Source organism: Centroberyx gerrardi, chromosome 5 (genome assembly GCF_048128805.1).
Source record: "Centroberyx gerrardi isolate f3 chromosome 5, fCenGer3.hap1.cur.20231027, whole genome shotgun sequence".
Classification (NCBI taxonomy): Eukaryota; Metazoa; Chordata; class Actinopteri; order Beryciformes; family Berycidae; genus Centroberyx; species Centroberyx gerrardi.
This window is the reverse complement of record NC_136001.1, coordinates 33,734,414-33,753,499: the sequence shown is the minus strand read 5'-3', so window position 1 is coordinate 33,753,499 and position 19,086 is coordinate 33,734,414. Positions and strand designations below refer to the sequence as shown.

Here is a 19,086-nt window from a genome sequence, read left to right as displayed (position 1 = left end):
AAGGACAGGGGCAGAGAGGGAGGGACGGAAACATGACGACTTGGTTTTATCGTGGAAGCAGATTTGTCTCGTTACAAAATTCATGATGCGGGCGGCGCCAATCCCGCCAACTCACGATTCCTATTGGCTGCCGCAGTTCCCGCCCCGCGTGTGAGGGATATGATTGGCGGAGACGTGATGTGGGCGGGCCAGCCAATGACAGCTCGAGATGCAGGGTGGGTGTGCGTTTGGCAAGTGTAGTTAGAACAAGTTTTGTCAGAACAAGTTTTGTCTGGACTCTGTAAGTTTTTTCCGAAAACTTGCAGATGAAATGCAACAGTGGGACTCTCTCTATTCTATTCTATTCTATTCTATTCTATTCTATTCTGTAATATTGACTACTGGGGCTGAATTGGATATTATATGCCACACAAACACTGTAAAAACAGTCTTTATAACACATAAATGTTCACTACAGTCTTTCCCTGTCCTCACATGGACACTGCAGTGTAAACGGTTTGTCTGTAGCCTATATATTAGTATTATTTTACTAATATATTACACTACAGTGACTGCACCACATCCTCAATCATTTAGTATTATTGTATTTCTAATGTATGTATGTGAGTTGGCTAATATGTAAAGTTAGTGTAATATGTTACATAATGTTGCAACGCATGATTACATGAAGTTACAGATGCAGCAGTATGGGATTTTGATGGTGGGATTATAGTCTGAGGAAAAATCGCGGTCTCACGATTTTACGATTATTCTGCAGCGATTTATTCTTAGAAACATTGGACGGGGAAATCAAAGGAACATTTTCTAATCAAAGTTTTATTGTATTTTTTCCACATTTCTTTTGGTCCTGCAAAAAAAAAAAAAAAAAAAACATGTACTCTACAGTGAAAACATTAGATGATGAGCTGGGGCATGAAAAGATCAAGTCACGTATGAAGACGTTTCTTAAATAAAAAAAGACACACGATTGGCTGATGAGGTCTAGGTGTAGGCAGCCGATTGGCTGAGGCTCACACACAGGATATGTGCATAAGATACGATATGAACTCGAGGCGTTGTCCATATAGCCTCGGCCCGTTTATAATGCACATAGCTAGAGGTGCATGAAGAGTCTGTAAAGTGATGTCTGTAGTCTGCAGGAGCCCAGTCTGCAGGGACCAGTGGGACTTTTTCGCCTTTTTCGCTCATTCTAAGGCCGAGTCCATAGTAATCCGGATAAATCTGAAAATCATCTTTATTTCTCTGTTTTAGCTTTCCATCCACACTAAGACGCCGTTTTCCACCACTGAAAAATCTTTCAGAAAACGCTGTTCTCGTGTTGTAGCGTGGTTTGTCACATGACCACATCCTCTGTTCCTGTATGGCTCAATAAAATCATGTGTTAGTATTCTGTTGGTCGTTATTTCCACTGTGTCTTGTTCTATTGGTTGATTTTTGTGTGCTTATGTATATATATATATATATAGGCTTTTAGACATATTGTTTCATGAAGGCCACGAGCCGAAACGCGTTGGTTTTACTAATAAACCTAATAAACGGGGCTTTTTGAAAACGCTGACGTGTGATTGTCAAGTGATCTCAGGTGCATCGCTGTCATGTGATCCATCAGGCTGGATCGGCTGTTTCACCACCTCAAGTAATGCTGTGGCTGTTGAGCATAAGTCAACACACTTATTAGCTTTAGAACCAAAAGACAACACAGCATTAAAAAATCAGCCAATCCCATGTCTTGTTTAAGAAATGCCTTGATCTTTACACGGATGATGGCTGAAGGCTGAAACGTCTGCTGTAATTATTCCTCACTATTTTGTACGTTTTGAGCATCTTTCTGCACCGTGTCTTATTAAAGAGCTCTCAGCTTCCTGGTTTTCTTTTTTGAGGCTTTTTCCGCCCGAGCACATCGCTCACAGCAAGTTTCTAGAAAAAAGCCCTCGCTCTTTGATTCTGAGGGACTGACACCAAAACCTGACGTTTACCGCTGATGTTTTAGATTGCTGAAACATTTTCTGATATCAAACTCCATTGTAGTCTGGACTGATGCTCATATTCAGCTGTTTCTTCATGTGTTCTTAACTGGTATGAACACCACAGAAGAAGAGACAGACAAGTTCATCATGTTAGATAAAGTTACAGGAACTGCAGTCAGACTTGTTTTGATACCAAAACTCTGTCCAATAAACAAGCTACTTGTGAGTCATGTATAGTATGATATAGGCACATGTTTGTGTGTGTGTGTGTGTGTGTGTGTGTGTGTGTGTGGTCTAATAATAGCGCTCCCCACCCTGCCTCCGGCCCTGACCCTGGCCTTTGCTCCAGTATTTCCTCCATACTAGACCTTGTCTTATGGTCTTACTGAGGGCAAAGATCTGAAACCACACAGGCAGGCAGCCACGTTCCACTTATCATTTAGCTTTTTTTTCTCCTCTAAATCTCTTACGTTTAATTTAGCATTTTGATATTTACATGCAGCTGACAGTCCAGAGTGATTGATTGATTGATTGATTTTATTTATGGATTAGTAAACAAAAAAACAAAACAAAGAAATCCAAAGGATAACATGTTAAAGTGAAAAACACTTATTTCCAACATGGTCCCAAGATGTTAAAAAGACAAAGAAAAACACAAGGAAGCACAAGACATTGAACATAAAAACTAAACAAACACAATCCTAAAAAACCAAAAACACATCACCACCATTACAAGATAAAAAATAACTCCTACATCAGAAAAACAAGGACAGCTAAAGTAACAATGTCATTGCAGATTTCATTATAAATCTGTTACCCTGTTCCATAAAAAAGTCCTAACCTGACTTCTATAAGCCCCTCTCATATTTAAAAACTTGACGTGTAACGGAAGGCTGTTCCACAACATGGCACCAGTATAAAAAAAGGAACTTCTAGCTACATTATTCACTCGAGGCACTTGACATGAACGCACACTGGCCCTGGTATTATAGTTATGCTGAGTATGGACCATTGTTATCTGAGAACACAAGTACTGAGGAGCATACCCATTGATAATATTGTACATATGATGCAGCTTCTGTTGTTCTACTCTGAGCTGTACTGGCAGCAGTCCTACCCTTCTGAATTCATCACTACCAACATGAGTTCGAGGGGATGCATTTAATAAATACCGAATAATATTATTTTGCATCACCTGCAGTTTGTTCCTGAGTTTAGCTGTCAAACCACTGTACCAAGCAGAGCATGCATAATCGAAATGACACTGTATCAATGATGACACGAGAAGTTTCTTAACAGAAAAGTCGAAAAGCCTTGTTCTGCGAAACAGGAACTTGAGTTTGCTGGCACACTTAGATAATATTTTAGCAGCAATATATTCACAGGAGAGTGACTGCTCCAATATTATTCCTAAATATGAGACATTTGTCTGAGATACAATTTCAGCTCCATTACAAAAGACTTTCAACGTATTTGTTCTTGACAGCTTCTTCTTAGTTCCAAACAGGATTGACTCGGTTTTGCCCAAATGTATTGAGAGCTTGTTATCTATGAGCCACTCTCTTACACTTTCTAATTCATTACTAAGAGTGTTTTCAATCTCACTGACATTATTCCCAGATACCAGTAACGCAGAATCATCAGCATACAGTAAAAGCTTGCATTTCACAGCCGCTGGCATATCATTTATATACATAAGAAATAAAAGAGGCCCTAAAATAGAGCCTTGCGGCACCCCACATGTAATATCCTGAGGTTCTGATATAACCCCTTCAACATCACAGACTTGAGTTCTTCCTGTAAGGTAAGAAGTGAACCATTTTACAGCAGTATGTCTAAAACCCATGCACTGTAGTTTTGATAACAGTATAGTATGATTCACTGTGTCAAAGGCTTTTTGCAAATCAAGCAAGATCATGCCAACATACTTTCCTTCATCAAAGTTTTGTCTAATAAAGTCAAACAGATGAATAAGACAGGTTTCAGTAGAGTATGCTGCTCTAAAACCAGACTGAAGCTCATACAACATTTTTTTTTTTAACTAAATATTCCTCAACCTGCTCAAACACAAGACGTTCAAAAACCTTAGACATGGATGTTAAAATTGATACTGGCCTATAATTTCCAACATCTGATTTACTGTTCTTCTTAAAAAGGGGAACAACCCTTGCCCTTTTCAGTTCACATGGGAATTTACCCTGACTTATAGATAAATTTACTATATGAGTAATCACACTAGAAATTACACTGGCACTATCCCTCAGAAATCTGGCTGGAATAAGATCCAATCCAGTTGCTTTGTTTGTGGGTAATGCGGATAGACACATCCTTACCCTTTCCACTGAAACAGGACTTATCTCAAATACATCAGGAACAACATTTTTATCTTTGTAGAAAGAGTTCGCAAATGATAGGCCATATCTCCCTGAGCCACAAGGTAATTTAGTAACCAAACTAGCAGCAATGGTTGTAAAAAAATTATTAAAATAACTAGCAACCTTCCATTTATCAAAACACATCTTATCCTCAATGACTAGTCCAATATTGCCAGATTTTGTTTTGGACTTTCCTGTGGAGCCCATTTCGTTAAGTACTTTCCATAATTTTTTGGGCTGGTGTGAATTTTCAGCAATAGCATCCTCATAAAATTGGGACTTTGATTTCTCTGTCTTATATCTGGCTTGATTTCTAAAATGAACATATTTATCATAATCAGTAGGCAATTTTGACTTCTTAAACTTTCTAAAATATAAATCTCGTTGTCTAATAAGATCTAAAATATCTGTAGTCATCCAATTTGCACTTCTCTGTTTAATTCTAGTCTCCTTCATTGGAGCAACAGCATCAAGTGCAGCTATAAAATGCTCTTTAAAAAGGGTCCAAGCCTTATCAACATCATTGCTACCCAAAACATCAGCCCAATCCCTCTCAGAAAGCCTATGTTCAAATCCCTCAACTGAGTAATGTTTAGTACATCTGGACCTAATAGAGCGGTGATTTCCAGTATTTATCTGTGATAAATACTGGCTTGTGATGAGCGAGCAGGTCGAGGCTCAGCGTCTGACTCGGCGGGACGCGTGGCTGCTGGATTAGCGGTCGACCGATGTGGCCTTTAGATGCCGACGTTGATACTGTCTGTGCCAATATTCAATATCTTTACATTTGGCAATTTTTATACCAATAAAAGAAACAAGGATTCAGTGTTTCCCCTCAGAGTTTTCTTCTCATCAGGGTGGAAAAGCCTCTGAAACAGCATTTAGAGCATCATGGGACACTAAAACTCTCCACTGAAACCCAGACTGATAAAATGATTTCAGTGTCAGCAGCTCTTTAAGGCAGAGTGACACCACACCTGCTCAGTGGTAGGGAAACTCTGAGATACATTACTGCCTTTAAATGAAGAATTAAAAAAGAACATTAGTGAACATTTAAATAAAAAAAAAAAGAAAGTCGAATCTCATGTCATGTTTTCCAGTTTCCCATCATGTCAGAGGTTGGCGACACTGGCTCCCAGATATCAGATGTTTATCTATTTATCTGTTTATCTATTTATTTATGATCAGATGTTTAATAAAAGGCCCAGTGCTTTGGTCTAACCCTTGTGGGGAGCTGAAGAAGTCCCGACTCAGCCTGCTGGTGGAAACACTATCCTCCGGCTAATTTAGGAGCGTTTAGAGCACCGTCTCACTTCATGCTGGATGGATTATATGAAGAAGGAACTGTGTGTGTGTGTGTGTGTGTGTGTGTGTGTAAACTAGACGAGACGTTTTACACATATGCATATCGTTTTGCCATGAAACCCTTCACATTACATTTACCTGACACTGTCATCAAGAGTGACTAACACCGAGTGCAGCTGTAGAATAAACTTCAATTCCTAGATCACCAACACTACAAAAAACAAGCTAGGGGGGGGGTCAAAGGTCAGAGCAGCAGCATCCTGATACCAGATATATGAAACAGGTGATTTCCAGTTAACTTGCCATAAACACCCAGAGCCTGCTGGGGGGTTTTGGTGTGAAAGGTCACGGCTGTTGGGCTGTGATCTGCCTCTGACCAAACCTGCACGGCTGACTGAGGCGTGTCGGTGTGTTGAGTAACAGCCCGAAGAGTCAGACTGCACTCTGCTGATGATCACACCGAGCCGGTGGATTTTGATAAAGATTTATACTAGTTGTGGTGGGGCAATTGGTTTAGGCCAATCAATACATTTTTAAAACTGCCAGGCAATGACCAGAAAGGAGCAATCATTCCCTGTAGTTTCGTCCAAATCCAATCAGCAGCGTCTGAGATACTGTGAGATGAAACACAGGAAAACACTCACAGCAGTCAGTCAGTCACATCCTGAACAAAGCAGCCATGGGAACCAGGCTGGATGTCTGTGTTTGGAAAACTCACTCACTGAGAGTCTGATTTTTATTTATTTAACCTTTATTTAACCAGGCAGGTCAATTAAGAACAAATTCTTATTTACAATGACGGCCTAGCAAGAGGACAAAATGACCTCTCGAAGGGTAAAGGGAAAAGGGGACAAAAAAAAAAAAAACACGCAAAAGAAACTAAACAAAGGACAATCCAGATAAGACTATCAGACACAAATGTTACAGAGGCAGAGAAACCCAAGACAGCATGGGAACAGTTTCCACTAGAGAACAGTGGGGATAAAATATGGGCGTCCAAAGGCAAACACAAGAAGGCTGGAAGCCACTCCAGTGCAGAGGGTGAAAGTTTATTAATAATATTAATTATGCTTTGTAGGCTCAAAACAGTAAGGCGCTTACAGATCAAAATAGACCAGTGTCTGGCTTCTGTAATGTAGGATGAGCAACACCTTCAGCGACGCTTCGTCTGATCGCACATATTGTTGTAGTGTGAACGCTTGAGCAGCAATGCATCATTATAGTTTACAGTAGGGACGATACATCGAAATTCAATATATCGCGATACAAAAATGTGTCAATCCGTATGTTGTGTCAGGAACATGAATGGTGATATCAGCTCCATGTTATCCTGCTGTAGTAATCACTAATGAGACGCTCGACCATCAGTTTCACAAGCTCTCCATCCAAATTATATTATTGTCACTTTGTAATGACATTTTTAAATTGTTGTTTACATTTTAGCAGCCAATGGCATCGCTAGAAAGATTTGTGGCTCAGAAATAAACAGAATTCTGCACAGTCAGACTGAGTCAGACTTTGTTGTCACTGAATTTGGTCGTATTGAATCGTATTGAATCCTTATTGAATCCGTCCCGTCCCTAGTTTATAGTTATCTTTTTAGTTATCCTTCTAGATGTGAATTTAGTGCTTTTTTCCGTCCACAGATCCATACAGGACCAGTTCCAGATGAGAGCTGTCCGTGAACGGTGCAAAAATGAAACCTGTTGTTGTATTTATAGATGCAACCACACTCATACTTGCATTGAATCCCAACTTTATTAAGATCAACTGTATAGAATGCAAACTTAGCAACAGTCATGGAGCAGGGATGTGGCACCAACATGGCTGCCACAGCGAAAACTCCAATGTCCAACCTCCAATGTCCTCCATCGACAGCTCTGAGCAGAACTGAGTACCTGTCACTGTGTTTCTGTGCAGCCAGAGAGAACATGAACAAGATTTGAGGTAAAAAAAAAACAACAAAAAAACATTTTGTTGGCATGTGGAAGCTTCTTCTCAATGGTTTGTCTTCTGATGTCAGGATCGGGGTCGACACACTCTCAAATGAGTTAATTCTGCATTACAAAAATGGGCAAATGCGTCAGTGTAACTCCTTTCAACCTCCACACAGACGACGGAGGATATTGTTAAACTGCAGTCTCAACTTGCTGTTTGATTCTGAGTCGACCCAGATCCAACGATGCATCATCGCTTGCTGACAGAGGGAGGAAAGTGCAGCTACAGCCAGAAGGATTGGGACAGTGAGCTAAAGTTGGGCTTTATTTTGCTTATGTATTTTTTTTTACATGGAGGCCAATATGGATCCATAACCAAAAACTGATAGTCGTTTGTCTCATGTTCATCTTTCAATGTTAAACCCATATTACACAGCAGAGGAGTCAAGAGCAAAAACAGGTCAGCTTTAGCTCACTGTCTCAGAACTTACTGACTGAACATTCACAAGAGGTCGCTGTGTCAAAGAGCTGGAAAAACAACACACACACACACACACACACACACACACACACACACACACACACACACACACACACGCACATACACACACAGTATCTTTAAATTCAACCTATGTAGGATTTCTCAGAGTATATCACTGTCAAACTGAAGGCAGAGAAGGCGCTGGAAGAATCAGACTCGTGCAACTTCAAATGTAGAAACAGAGGCCTTTCAGGTGATGTAATGCGCCCTCTGGCGGCCATATTGGAGGCCCACAGCTCACGGCAACAGTGGCTGTGAACAGCTGATTGTATTTCTAAACTTATCACTTGGCCGTCTCAATAGTATGGAACAGACATGATTCATTTCTGTCTGTTTCTGACTGAACTGATCATTTCATCACTGATCCATCTGATTGATTTAGTGTTTAGATAATGTCAGCTTGTTAGCTAGCTAACCATAGTATCTGGTCAGCTAACATCACTGTCTTGTTAACACATCTGATTAGCACACTAGCTAACGTTGCTAGTAGCAGCTAGCGTTAGTAGTGACTGGTTGTGTGTTAACATTAAAATTGGTTGCTTTGCTAAATTAGCCTGCCGGTTAGTTAGCTAGCTAACAAAGCCACAAACCAACATGTTAAGTGTTGATGTTATCTTCTGTTACAGGGCGGTTTGTGTTGATGTGTCATTATACTGAATTTGGCAGCAATGTTTCAATGAGAAAGTCCTACATGTATTTCTATAAAGAGTCTTTTGTTGAGATTTTCCAGAGATGCGTTGACGATAGAAGAGTATTGAAGGGTTCTCAGTATGTCGTCATCATCTTAAAGGTGCGGAGAGATGACATCACAGGAAGCAGAAAAATGGCTGAGTCATGTAGTTGTCTTTCTATTTTAACTTTTTCACCCTCTGTCCTTTTTCCTATATATACACGTGTATATATATATATATATATATATCTGTTGATTCTTCCCATTCCTCCCAGAAACCGAGGCCACGTCCCGTTCCTCCACACACCCTTCCCTACCAGTATGCACTCACACACTCCTGCCCCAAGTGTGTATTCACACACACTCTTCCCTCAAACAGAGCACTTTGATATACATGAGCACAGGCTGTTAGGGCCTTTCCATACCCCATCTTCTATAGAAGTACATTTGGGGCAAAGCGCAGAGAAACATATTGGAACATAGATTATTTATTAGAACACAGCCAACAGGCCAGTTGAACAGCTCAGATTCATTTCCTTTTGAGTCTGCCAACAAGACGGTGCACGAATGCACAAGTGCATACTTTAGGGTTTGGGTACGGGTAGAAATCGGGATGAAGGCCAAAAGCCACGGCGGCGGGCCAGCCAGCTGAGCGGCCCAGAGTCCCTGTCTCTCTTCCAGATGTCTGGCAGCAGTAAGGTAGCAGAGAGACAGACAGGAGGGGCGCTAGCTAGCTAGCAGGCTAGCTTAGTTAGCCGCCCAGGCCTCCAGGTCCGCCATGTCGTCCTCGTCTTCCTCCTTCTTCTTGGCTACAAGAGGAACAGACAGAAACAGCTTGGGGTCAGTTATGTTCATTTCAACAGTTTTACATTGGAAAAGAGCCTGTGTGTTCTGTCATATAGACCATGACTAACTATATTTTTTGTATATTTTTATATCAGATGCAGAGATGAAGTGGAACTCACTTTACCCACCTATTTATTTGCAGAATAGAGTTTAACCATTTTTTAGGCTGGCATAAATTTAATATATTCACAGTATAAATCATAGTAAATAGTACATGATACAGTTTTTTGTATTTTTTTTTAAAGAAGAAGAAGCATAAACTAATGATTTTCTGAAAAAATAATTGTTTTTTGTTTTGATTTACCAATACATCATTGATCATACATATTTTTCTTTTTAAGATTATTCTTTTGTGCATTTTTCTTTTATTTGATAGATGACAGTAAACAGACAGGAAAGACTGGGGGAGAGAGGGGAAGACATGCAACAACTTCAAACCTTTTCCACCATGTTAGAAATGTGTACAGTCATGATAGTGTAAGGTACATTGGATGAAAGCATCCAGCAAATGGAGATAAAATGTAAATTTGTGTGTGTGTGCATGCAAATTTTGCAAGCATGCAAAACACACACCTTTTCATTGCTAGCTTGCTCCATCTGCTACAGATGAACTGGTTTCTACTCTGTGCTTAAAACATGCAAAAACTATCGTGTTTGGGCACTGAGAGAAAAATGGGAGTCATTTTATTTAAAGTAGGGGAGTATCTTCTGTGTGTGTGTGTGTGTGTGTGTGTGTTATACCTGGTCTGGATGGTAGCGATGTTGACGGTACGCTGGGCAGAGGGACGTCCGTTTCTGCAACTTCCAGAAGGTTCTTGTCCAATTCTTCCTGTTCCAGCTCCTCCAGCTCGGCCAGGAGCTCATCCTGGACACACACACACACACACACACACACACACACACACACACACACACACACACACAAAGATTGACAAGTAAGAAAGCAGCCAAGCTTGTGTCGACACAAACAAAGTCAGAGACAACCTACTCATCAAGAGCATGGCTAAAATGCATGAAATAGAATTTACATTCTAAATCAAGCAAAAAACAAAATAAACCAAATAAAAGCAACTAAATTAAACAAAATTACGCTGAACAGTTTCACCGCTTGTGTGTTCATTCTGTCATGTCATAACTATTTTTTGTATATTTTCATAGAGTTCACCCAGTTTTTTCTGGCATAAGTGTAATAGATTCAGAGTATAAATCACAGTAAACAGTATATGAGGATTAGGGAGTTTCTCACCTCGTCGAAGTCTTCTCCGAAGCCGACCGGTTTGGAGATGGCGTCTGAGATTTCCTGAGCCAGTTCCTGTTGCTCTGTGATGTCCTGCATCAGATCATCCACTTTGTCTATGTCCCTGTGGAGGAGAGGACACACACACACACACACACACACACACACACGTTAGTACATGTGTGCAAAAACACAAACACACGCATGTACATGGAAACACATACCCAATCATGTCCGCTGTATGAAAGCAAATGAGTGTGCTCACACAAAAGAACAAAGACGAGCATACACATTTACAATTATGCAAACATGCACAGCACACACACACACACACACACACACACACACACACACACATAATAATAAAAAGCAATTAGCTCCAAAGCTCATTAATTGGACATACATTCACATAAAAGAGAGGAGAAGAGGAGAGGAGGGAAGAGAAGAGAGAATTAGAAGAGAGAGGTGAGAGAAGAGAAAAGATAAGAGAAGAGAATTAGAAGAGAGGAAGTGAGAGGAAATTAAAAAAAGAAAAAAAACAAGAGAAGAGAAAATTAGAAGAGAAGAAGTGAGAAGAATAGGCTAGAGTAGGGAAGAAGATAAGAGAATAAAAGATACAAGAAGAGAAGAGAAGAGAAGAGAAGAAAGAATCAGGAGGGAAGAGAAAAGAAAATGATAAGGAGTAGAGAAAAGACAAAAAAGACCAGAGAAGAGAAGAGCAGAAGTAAAGACAAGAGAAGAAGAAAAATGATGGTTGAACAGAACAAAAAGAAGAAAAGAGAAGAGAAGAGGCCGCCGCAGAACAAACCCCGTCATCCCTCTCTTACATGTGCTGGTGAGCGGACTTCATGGCCTCGGCGGCGAAGCCCATGTTCTTCAGCACCTCGGTGTTGGTGTTGGCGTTCTCCAGCGCCTCCCTCTGGAACTCGATGGTGGACAGCGTCCCGTCGATCTGAGTCAGCTGCTTCTCCAAACGCTTCTTCCTCTTCAAGGCCTGCAGAGCCGCTGCATGGAGAGAGAGAGAGAGAGAGAGAGAGAGAGAGAGAGAGAGAGAGAGAGAGAGAGAGAGAGAGAGAGAGAGAGAGAGAGAGAGAGGATGATCAGTCATAAAGTGGGAGGTGAAGACGAAGGTGAGCAAACAATTCAAGAAAAAACTGGAGACAACTGAGCGGGGTCCAAAATGTACACCGGTGGTAAAATGTATCTTTGGTGGATAAATCAATAAGCGTAAATTATTAAAAAATGTATTAATATTACAAGAGATTATTTCAACATTGATATATAATGATATCTGCCAAGATATGCAAAAATCACATGTTAAAGAGTCAAATTGATGTTCATCTCTTTGAACTTCTCGGTGTTATTAAGTACGATAAAACGCTAATCTAATACTCCATAATTTGTTACAGATCTCATTCCGTTAGACATTTTAATTAGTATTTGGGTAAAACAACATTTGGTATAGTTAACGCATGCAATATCAACGCACCACCGCCAGAATGATGCAGCAGTGACGGATTGTCACATTTCATATGTCACATAAAAGGCAAATCTCAAAGAGCGCCGACACTGAATAATTCTCCAACTTGAAAAGTAAAGTTTCAGTAAGTTTGTTTATCGTCTGTATTTGTCCAGGTTTGATTTTATGACAAAATAGCATGTGAACGCAACACTATTTAGCAGACGTCTTTCCCAGCAGCACATAGTCGCAGGATAACAGTCCTGGCTGAAAAACAATAATCGTCTAATGGTTGAAATCCCAGATCTGGATTACCACCAAAATCTAATCATCTCAACCTTGGGCCAAAGGCGATCTGTCCATCAGATTTCAGCCAATAACAGAAAGACAGACAAACGGGTGAAAACGTAACCTCCTTCCAGCTTTACTGGTGGAGGTAATGAATGAACTTCCATCAGAAACCAAAGCACTACCGGTCAGTACTCTCCGTCTGCAGCTGCAGCCACACTGTGCACCACCCTGACCCGCTCTGACAGACTGAGGTCCGCCTGACCCACAGCACCGCAGCAGCTTGCTGTGTGTGTTTGGTGAGGTGAGATTAGGAGCAGGAGAGCTGCAGTAAACTCTGCATGTTGTTACAGCAGAGTCTCAGTGAGATTAGGAGCAGGAGAGCTGCAGTAAACTGCATGTTGTTACAGTAGAGTCTCCGTGAGACAGGAGTCTGTTAATCTGCAAAATCCAGTCTGAGCCAAATCTCTGCATTCAGACACAATATGTTATCTATTACTAAAGGTGCTGCTACTACTACTGCTACTGTTTCTACTACTACTGTTTCTACTACTGATACTACTGTTTCTACTACTGCTGTTTCTACTACTGCTACTGTTTCTACTACTGCTACTACTGTTGCTACTACTACTACTTCTATTACTGTTGCTACTACTGCTCAAATTACTAGTACTGTTGCTACTACCACTACTACTGCTCAAATTACTAGTACTGTTGCTTCTACTATTGTCTCTACTGCTACTACTAATACTACTACCACTACTAGGTACAGTGTTATGTATGTGTGCATGTATGAAAGTGTGTGTGTGTGTATGTAACCCTCTCTCCCCCAGACCGTTGCTGTAAATAAGAATATATTTGTTGTCACTTTGCCTGGTTAGGCTGAATTAAAAATAGGAATACCTATTGCACTCTTAGATGCAGTCCTTACGGTACTAATTAGCAGGTGTGTACAGTATAGTCCCAAAAATAGAAAGTGATGAGGAAAGGGTATAGGAGACTCACACACCGCTAAAAAACAATTACAGAGATAGTCTGTGATGCTCTGTGGCGCAGTGCAGAGACAATCGTTTTGATATTGCATCATCATCACTGTCTTACAATGAATGGCATAAGAATCAAACACGCTGAATTAAACAAAAGGCTTGTCGTTGACCAAAAAGCACAGGATGATTAGTAGGATAATGACTGTTGGAAACTGCGCTGCATCTGGTGGAAACTACTGAGATAAGAGTGGTGAGGGTCCACACTGCTGCTCCACCACCGCTAAAACACTGGGAATTTCCCTTTAGCAGTAATACGGGAAACCACCTCATCAGAGAGAGAGACTTAAGACATAAACCTGCTGAGTCAGAGGGGAGGGAGGGAGGGAGGGAGGGAGAGAGAGAGAGAGAGAGAGAGAGAGAGAGAGAGAGAGAGAGAGAGAGAGAGAGAGAGAGAGAGAGAGAGAGAGAGAGAGAGAGAGAGAGAGAGAGAGATAGAAACAGAAATCCCACAAGGTTCAGTGATATGGAGTGAAAGAGAGAGAGATAGAGAGACATAAAGGTGTGTGTGTGTGTGTGTGTGTGTGTGTGTGTGTACTTATTTTGTGTTATCTTTGTGAGAACCAGTTTGGACTTCAGACCCATACTAGTTCAGTAATAGTTTAGGGGTTTGGATTTGGGTTTAGGGTTAAGATTAGAATTAGGATTAGGTTAAGGTTAGGATTTGGGTTTAAGTATAGTAATATAAATGTGTGTGTGTGTGTGTGTGTGTGTGTGTGTGTGTGTGTGTGTGTGTGTGCATACGTCTCTTTGTCTACTGCCATGTAGGGCTGCATGATTATGGCAAATATGCAAATCCCGATTATCTTGCTAACTATTGTGATCACAATTAGTAATCACGATTATTTGTCTCATTTTTTTTTTAGTGCAGTATTTCTCAAAGTAGCAGCAGCTAGAATCTCATTGTGGTCCTGATTTATGAAACTCAAACAATAAATAAAACAAAACCAGCAATGTAACTATCTGTTCTTTTTCCACAGATGCTCTATGTAAGGTTTCTCTGCTGCTTTGGTCACATGATGCACGTTGAGCATTTAAAAGGCTGTGATTGGTCAGCCGACAATTATTTGTGATTAAGTGTGCAGTCCTACTACCATGTCATTAAAACAGGACTGCTTAAATATATAACTAGGCAGTGCTGCTTAGAGGGTGACCAGTGTATCCTCTCTCTCTCTCTCTCCCCCTAACACACACACACACACACACACACACACACACACACACACACACACACACACACACACACACACACACACAGCAGCTCCTGGTTGGTCTGGTCGAGCGGGAGCCAAGTGGTGGTCGAGTATTTCGAGATCTGTTCCCGTTTCATCAGATTACATCAGAGCCCGGCCCTATTCCTGGGACTGTAACATCATTATCCACCATCACACAACACATTATCACATTATCTGGCTTGCAATGCAATATTTTAGTTTTCATTCATTGCATTTTTCCCCTTGAATTTCAGGAGGTCAGTTTGATTCTGTGACCCAGTGTTTTTCTCTGTAGTCCTACTCTACCCAGTAACACTCCTGCTGCCACCCACCGCCTCCGTTCTGTAACATCCAAGCCTGGTTTCCACATCAACGCTTACTTTACTTTTAAAGCTGCACTAGGCAAGGTTTCTTATGTATTTTATGTCGTCAGTCTAAATCACAAAGTAACTGATGTGTTGATGTGAGCGATGAGATCAGTGCTTTCTGTTCTGCTGTAAGCTGCGGTTTGTGTCAATCTCAAATTCCTGACACCTCATTAAATGATCATTCTGCTAAAATATTACATGGGAACAAAACAGTACTAGAAACAGATAAGTGATCAACACAGCAACAAGGGGGGGGGGGAATCCAGATTGTGCCTGTGAGTTAAAGCTGGGGTTCCCAAATCTTTTCATGTCAAAGATCCACAAATAAAAAACAGGCCACAGACCTCGATTTGATCAAGGTTTTGTTCCAGGGACCTTCATCTGAGAGTTTTGTTGTTCGTCTCTATTGTAGATGCAGAGAGTGAAACCTCTGATCAGTGCCGATATTAAACCTTTCCTATTTTCGCTGGGAACGCCTGGAAGCCCCTTTAGGACCCCTGGAGGTCCCTAGACCCCAAGTTGGGAACCACAGAGTTAAAAGGAACCCCAAATGGCATCTGATGTCAAATAGAAAAGAAAATAAACTGACAAGCAAAGACACAAACTTAACTGGATAATGTGGAAAACAATATAACAACAAAATGATTAAATATCAAGCAAGGGGAAAAAAATATGCTGAAAATGATCATGTGAGATCTACAGTAAGTTATGTGGAATTTGTGGATTGCCTGTACTGTCAGTCATCCTAGGGCTGGACGTTAATGACACACAGGTCTCTGTGTGTTCAGCAGAGAATAGGATGAACTATGTAGAAAATCAGGTTATGGGACTGAAAGCTGACAGAGCATGTGATGCAGAATGGGACTTTAAAAACCAGCTGTAGTTTACCTCACAGGGCTACTGGCCTCTAGGTCTGAGTGTTATACTGTTTCCCCTATAGAGGCTTTGCAGTTGCATCACAAATCACCAAGCAACCTCGTCTGTCCTCATCATGGAGGTTCACTGGGGAACTGGCTGTGTACAAATAAAGTCTAAATATTAATATACAACAACCAGCTAGAAACAGCGAGCCAGCTGGGTCAGCTTGTTGTGGTGTGGCTGTAGATCCATTCAGTAACGTTCTCAGTAAAAGTGAATAGTGTGATAAGGTGGATTTGGTTACTGTGACACAGTAAACTGTCTTGTCTTTAGCCCTAGTCTCTACTCCAAAACACTCTGAGTTGTAGCTTGAGAAGAGTCAGCTCAGTTAACCTGAACAAACTGTTAGCTAGCTAACTAGCCGGCAAACACACTGATGTTAATGTGAACATGCTAACGCTAGCTGCTGCTAGATACGTTAGCTAGTGTGCTAATCAGATGCGTTAACAACAAGACATGTTAGCTGACCAGATACTATGGTTAGCTAGCTAACAAGCTGACATTATCTAAACACTAAATCAATCAGATGGATCAGTGATGAAATGATCAGTTCAGTCAGAAACAGACAGAAATTAACCGTCTGTTTAATTCTGTTGAGACGGACAAGTTGTATGTTTAGAATCACAACCAGCTGTTCAGAGCTGAGGACCTCCAATATGGCCGCCAGAGGGTGCATTACATCACCTGAAAGCCCTAGATATTACTACTAGGGTTAGGGTTAGGGTTCTGTCATGTTCTCCCTGTGCCCACCGCTCCTGGCCTGCCCCGCGGAGGAAGGACGGGCCAAGATGGGAAAATGCGGAGGACAAATTTCACGGTGCCATTGAATGCATGTGTGTGTGTGTGTGCCTGCCGCCGTGCACGTGTGTGCATGCGTTGTAGATGGTTGCATGTGACCAAATAAAGACGGGGTTTGTCCGTCCTGTTTCTGTTTCTGTACTAGCAATCCTGGTGTTTACTGGACGCTGACTGTGGATAAACACATTAGCTAAATGCCTAAGCTGCATTATGCCAGCAGCACAGCTTGACAGCGAGTGACTTTATTTGAATGTGACAGCTACTGATAGTGATCACCCAACACCTGGCACGCAGTCCTGCCTCGCCCCACAGAGGACGACCCACCTGACCTGACATGTTACTGTACAGCAGCACAACACATCAGCTGCCAGTCCATCCCTCTCACACCACAACTCACCAGGGCTGGGGTCAAATGGACTTTTATCAAGGTAGTGGCAAGTCGGGCTGGGTGATATGCTTGAAATCAACATTGCGATAATCATAAGGATTTTTTTCTGTATCGATATATTCTGTATCATATATACAAAAAATGTTAAATAATCAAATTAGTGTTCATCCCACAGAACTGAATGGTAATGTTAGGCGTGATGTCAAACCAAACTGAAATTTTCAAATAATATTCCTTATAAATGTTTCATACCTCATTTTGTCCGAGTTTTTAAATAAAATGTGCTTGTTATCAGTTGAGACAGCAGAATTGTGTGTGATGATATCCAAAATCACCATATCTACAGGCTATATGGAGTATTTGTGTATACATAGGCTATATCATCATGCATAGGCATGTATATAGCTATGAATATTTAATGTGAAAAGGGCATTGTAGAAAAAAAACACATGATAAAAAGCTGTATTTTATGTGTGTGTGTGTGTGTGTGTTGTATATGTGGCGGAAAGGGTATTTTATTTATGTAGAGTGTATTTTATATAGACTGTGTATTGTATAAGTTTGTTGTCACTATGTTTGTCTTTTAATGTGAAGCACATCGAGCGTACCTGTGTATGAAATGTGTTTTACAAATAAAATTGACTTATATTTTCCATTTGCTAGAGATTCCTCATCAACTATATCACTTTTTATTTGTTGTTGTTGTTTTAACTGTCAACTTCACACAACCTTAGAGTTTACATGCCAGCTCGACTTATATGAAAGTACCTGAAAGTTTTAACTGACAGTAATTCGACACTTTCTGGTCGTCCCTTTATTTTATCTGGCATACTAACCGTTCAAAATGTTTCTGTGTGGTACTTTGAGTTGTTTTAACGGCACTGTTTAAACGTTAGTAACGCGCTGCCTTTTAAAAAAGCCATTTAAAATGGAGTCAGACGGCAGTGAACATACTTTAGTTCAGCTAGGTTTGGTTTCAACTGACAACTTCCCTGTTCCCTGTTCCCTAGCCTGCGGGCTAACCAACTTGCTGTCAGTTTGCTCGTCACATCACGCGGTTTACGAGACTCTTTCTCACCTCGTTTGTTTTTCGTGCCGTTTTTCTTCGCCGTAAGAAGCTCCTGCTCGATTTTCTTCTCCAGAAAGTCTTGTTTTTTGGTCAACATCTCCTCCGTGTCTCTCAGTCGCTGGATAGCCTCCTGGGGTGTCGGCGCTTTCCCACCCTTACCCCCGGTGCCGAATAACTTTGCAAGTAGCGACATTTTGTTGTTAAATGTCACTAATAACGGCTAAATGAAGTGTACGCTAACTGTCTGGACTTTGTGACACCCAACAGCTAACGGTTAAATAGCTCTGTCCTTCTTCTCAAGCTGTCGTCGCCGAGCGGAGCTGCTGCTGCTTCTGCTGTTGTTGTTTTTGTTTCTTCTTCCGCTTTTCCGGACAGGCCTCGTGATGTCATCGCGTCATCGCCGGTGCGTGAGTCATGCCTGAGTCACGTCAGGTATTTTGGAGTTTTGTGCTACGTGAAACCAATTTTTTTTTTTTTTTAAATCTCCACTAGATGGCGATAATAACACTAAATACAGCCAACCAGTCCATTATTATGACTGATTATTATTACTGTAAGACTTTTTCATACCATCTGCCTCTCTCTCTGTCTCTGTCTCTCTCTCTCTCTCTCTCTCTCTCTCTCTCTCTCTCTCTCTCTCTCTCTCTCTCGCACACACACACA

General features: G+C 41.1%; 1 protein-coding gene across 2 annotated transcripts; it reads right to left on the bottom strand.

The window, feature by feature from the left end:
- Nucleotides 1-7,386: 7,386 nt before the first annotated feature.
- Nucleotides 7,387-18,769, bottom strand: chmp4ba (charged multivesicular body protein 4Ba). Of its 2 annotated transcripts, none has more exons than XM_078283690.1 (6): nt 18,433-18,769; nt 11,706-11,883; nt 10,888-11,002; nt 10,383-10,506; nt 8,146-9,604; nt 7,387-8,112 (listed from the first exon to the last, which is right to left on the bottom strand). In XM_078283690.1, exons 1-5 carry the CDS (start codon nt 18,614-18,616, stop codon nt 9,543-9,545), a joined length of 663 nt encoding a protein of 220 aa, XP_078139816.1. In that variant the 5' UTR covers nt 18,617-18,769; the 3' UTR covers nt 7,387-8,112; nt 8,146-9,542. The 2 variants fall into 2 exon arrangements, with proteins under 2 accessions (XP_078139816.1, XP_071766330.1); XM_071910229.2 differs by having other exon boundaries at nt 8,162-9,604.
- Between the last annotated feature and the right edge of the window lie 317 nt (nt 18,770-19,086).